Source organism: Olea europaea, chromosome 19 (assembly GCF_002742605.1).
Source record: "Olea europaea var. sylvestris chromosome 19, O_europaea_v1, whole genome shotgun sequence".
Taxonomy (NCBI): Eukaryota; Viridiplantae; Streptophyta; class Magnoliopsida; order Lamiales; family Oleaceae; genus Olea; species Olea europaea.
Window position 1 is genome coordinate 10523809 of NC_036255.1, and position 3419 is coordinate 10527227.

The following is a 3419-nucleotide window of genomic DNA, read 5'->3' on the forward strand; positions in this document are numbered from 1 at the left end:
AGTAGCGAATCTTTGAACACTACTTGTTAAAGAAAATTTGTAACGAAGATTTTAATCCTATTTTAAATGCCTTAACGGTTCAATACATAATAGTCCAAATTGATGTTAAATTGAGTCGTACATTTTACATATTCATTTTTCTCAAACCGTCCCTACGGCTCCCGAGGTCTCCACACCCCGAGAGAATATTATCTCCTTGCACAGGTCGACAAGTGCTAAACAATCGACACATTTGCACGCTTATGAGTAATTTACGATACCATACTTGTATATGATGATATTATTAATGCACTCTTCAATAATATAAATTATAACTATTGACGATTTTGTTATTCCATATGAGGAAGGAAGTATATTCGGTACTTAATGTCAATTGAAGTAAGTTGATGAAAAATATTCTAAACACTTTACATTTCATTCAAAAGGGAGCCTTAAAAGGCAAATTCGTCTTTCAGAACGAGCTTGAGTGCCCGTTATCTTTTTCCTGTATTTATTGGATCTATTACAAGAAATTTATGTAGTTCGTTGTCTATAGCCGTAATCTGGGCTCCATTAAAATGTATTTGTGGGAAAAAATTTATTTTGAAAAACTATTTTTTGAAGTGTTATTTTTTAATTAATGTGTAATATTATTTTATTAAGCCCTTGTTTGAGCCATTTTTTTTATCAAAAAACATTTTTAATAGTAATTTGAGATCATTTCAATAACACATTTTTCAATAAAATAATATTAAACGTAAATTCAAAATATTTTTTTTAATCACACATTCTCCACCATAACACTATTTCAAAATGCATTTTTTGAAAAAAAAAAAATGAGGCTCAATCAACTCCTAAAAAAAGAATATATAAAAGTTTATGGGTTATGCTTGGTGTATATAATTTGGGTACATAGAAGTGTTCACACCTTTCATATAAGTTGGGACTCATAGAAGGTGGGCCCCACTCAATGTGAGCGGTGTGATTAACATTATGTACATAAATTATGCATATCAAAACTTTTTCAAATTTTATTGGAGGGGACCAAAAGTAAAGAAAACGTTACATTGGAGCGACCTAAATAACCATAATTCTCCACTATCCAGTCTATTCTGTCTTCTCTCTCCCGTCCGGCTATCCCCCTCGTACAATAATTCTGTCCATATACAATTACAGTAGGAAATCCAAGCCACTAAAACTAGATCACCCACCAGGCAAAAACTCAACCACATTTACTCGCACGGTCACACCCCCTTATCAATTCTCCCTCTATATATATTTATCCCCTTTCTCCACTTTCCATCACACAAACACTGCACACGAGATCAAATTTCGAAGCATATAAATTTTCTTGTTTCCTTCAGAATCAAGTACCCAAAAGGCTGGATTTTAAGTAGGAGGTGTTAGAGATTCCTGTGGTGTTGTTTTGAGAGAGAGGGGGTAAAACCCAGAGGGAGACAAGTTGTAGACAACACGGCTATACTAAGAGCGAAACCGCTTCTCATCCATGTCCGGGCAGTGCGATGTAAGGGTTTTGTAAGCGAGAGCAGCCCTTCGCCGCACGGTGGACGTGGTGCTTTGCCTTCTGAAGGCGGCAGCCCTTCCGATCTCCTCTTCCTTGCCGGCGGCGGGATCTACTGTTAGGCTCTGTAGAGTAATATATTAGATTTACTGTTTAAAATTGATTATTATCGTATTACTGTTTAGCTAAAACGTTCTTTTATCTGCGTTTGGTTGTGGGCTTGGTGGGTTGTTCTTGAAATCTTGTAATTTGGAAGATAAAAAAATAAAAAATAAAAAATACCTATTAAGAGATTTAAGATGATGCTGAGAATCAAGAGAGTTCCAACTGTTGTTTCGAATTACCAAAAGGAAGAGGGGGAGGAAGGCGGCTGCGGCCGGAATTGTCTGAGAAACTGTTGCCTTCCAGGTATCAATTGAATTTCTTCGATTATTTTAAGGTTTTCCTCCATTTATTATTATTATTATTATTATTATTATTATTATTATTATTATTATTATTATTTAGTTTTTTTTTTAATGGAAATTGGGTTGCAATATTTACTGTATTTCCGATTAAATTAGGAGCAAAGTTGCCTCTGTATGCTTTCAAGAGGGTGAATAAAGTTTCTTGTGATAAGGGTTTGGTTGACCATGAGGATAAAGAGGCTCCAGTTGCCTTCTTGGACTCCCTTCTTCTTGGGGAGGTAATTTCCTTTTGATTTACCATATTCACCCTTACAGGCTCCCACCCTTCTATGGTTCCTGCCTAGCGGAAAATGCCATGTTCTGATCTGAGATTTTGGCATTGAAGACCCGATCAGTGGTCTCTTCGTATCATATTTAATATTATTTCAGTGTGATATAGATAGGAGTTTCTATGGCTTCTATTGTGGATATGCCTAAATAATGCAAAACACGTTCGACTCGTGTGTGTGTGTGTGGAGTAATGTATTGAATTTATGTTTGATTTAGACATCTTAATCGATCCTTATGTATGTTGCTCATAAGCTGCCCAGTTGGTTGATGATTCCCAATAAAAGAAGCTCGTCTCTGTCCCTACGATGCTTTGTGATCTTTACAGGAAGTTTAATTCCATAGAGGATGATAATCTTTCCGTTTTTAATTTAATTCAAAGGGGAGCTAGCTTTGCTTGCTTGTGAAACTCGGAAAAGTCTGTATTTTTTGTTTATTAGTTTTCCTTCGAACATTTGACACTATTTTACCTCTTTGGCCACTTAAAATTAGTAGCCGACTGAACAACTTGGGTAAGATTAAGAAGTAAAAACAAGTCTGGAATGTTCTCTCTCTGGGGGGTAGCGTTCATTTTCTCTTTTAACTCTTCTCAGAATCGTATATTATTTTCCTTACATTTTGACAACATGTGAACGCTCAAATTCTGAACATGATAATCTGATTTCATGATTTGGGACTTGCAATTTAAGGCCACAACTTTGATAGATCTACGAGATGAGCTTTTTTTTTTTTTTTAATCATTTTTTGTGATTTAAGATTTTTTCAGATTTTTTTCTTTTGAACAATAAGAACATGTTCATGTTTGAACAGTTGGGTATGCAATTGAAGAAATAAAACATTTTCAAGAATGAGACATTTTTCTTTTCCCATACTAATGAAGTGATGCTTTTCGTATGATTCCAGAACTCCTAGTTGTTTGATTTCTTCTTCTCTTTATGGTCCTTTTTCAACATTAACTTTAAATATGACATTCACACGAAAATCAAATACAATAATGATCATTCATATTTTTCAATTAAAGAATTGTCAAACAGAGTTCCGCTTCACTCACGTCAAGCGTTCATAATATTAAAAGTAGAATAACTTTTTATACATATATTTTATGAGATCTATGAGCACTAATTGCTTAGAATCTGTTGGGGAGTGATTTTTTTCTCAAAAAAATTGATTTTTATATCGTTATT

The 3419-nt window shown here is 34.3% G+C and overlaps 1 protein-coding gene across 1 annotated transcript; it reads left to right on the forward strand.

Moving 5' to 3' along the window:
* Positions 1–1097: 1097 nt before the first annotated feature.
* On the forward strand, positions 1098–2208 carry LOC111368794 (GDP-L-galactose phosphorylase 1-like). Its single transcript, XM_022990252.1, has 2 exons — positions 1098–1909; positions 2065–2208. Exons 1-2 carry the CDS (start codon positions 1801–1803, stop codon positions 2199–2201), a joined length of 246 nt encoding a protein of 81 aa, XP_022846020.1. The 5' UTR covers positions 1098–1800; the 3' UTR covers positions 2202–2208.
* The last annotated feature ends 1211 nt before the right edge of the window (positions 2209–3419 follow it).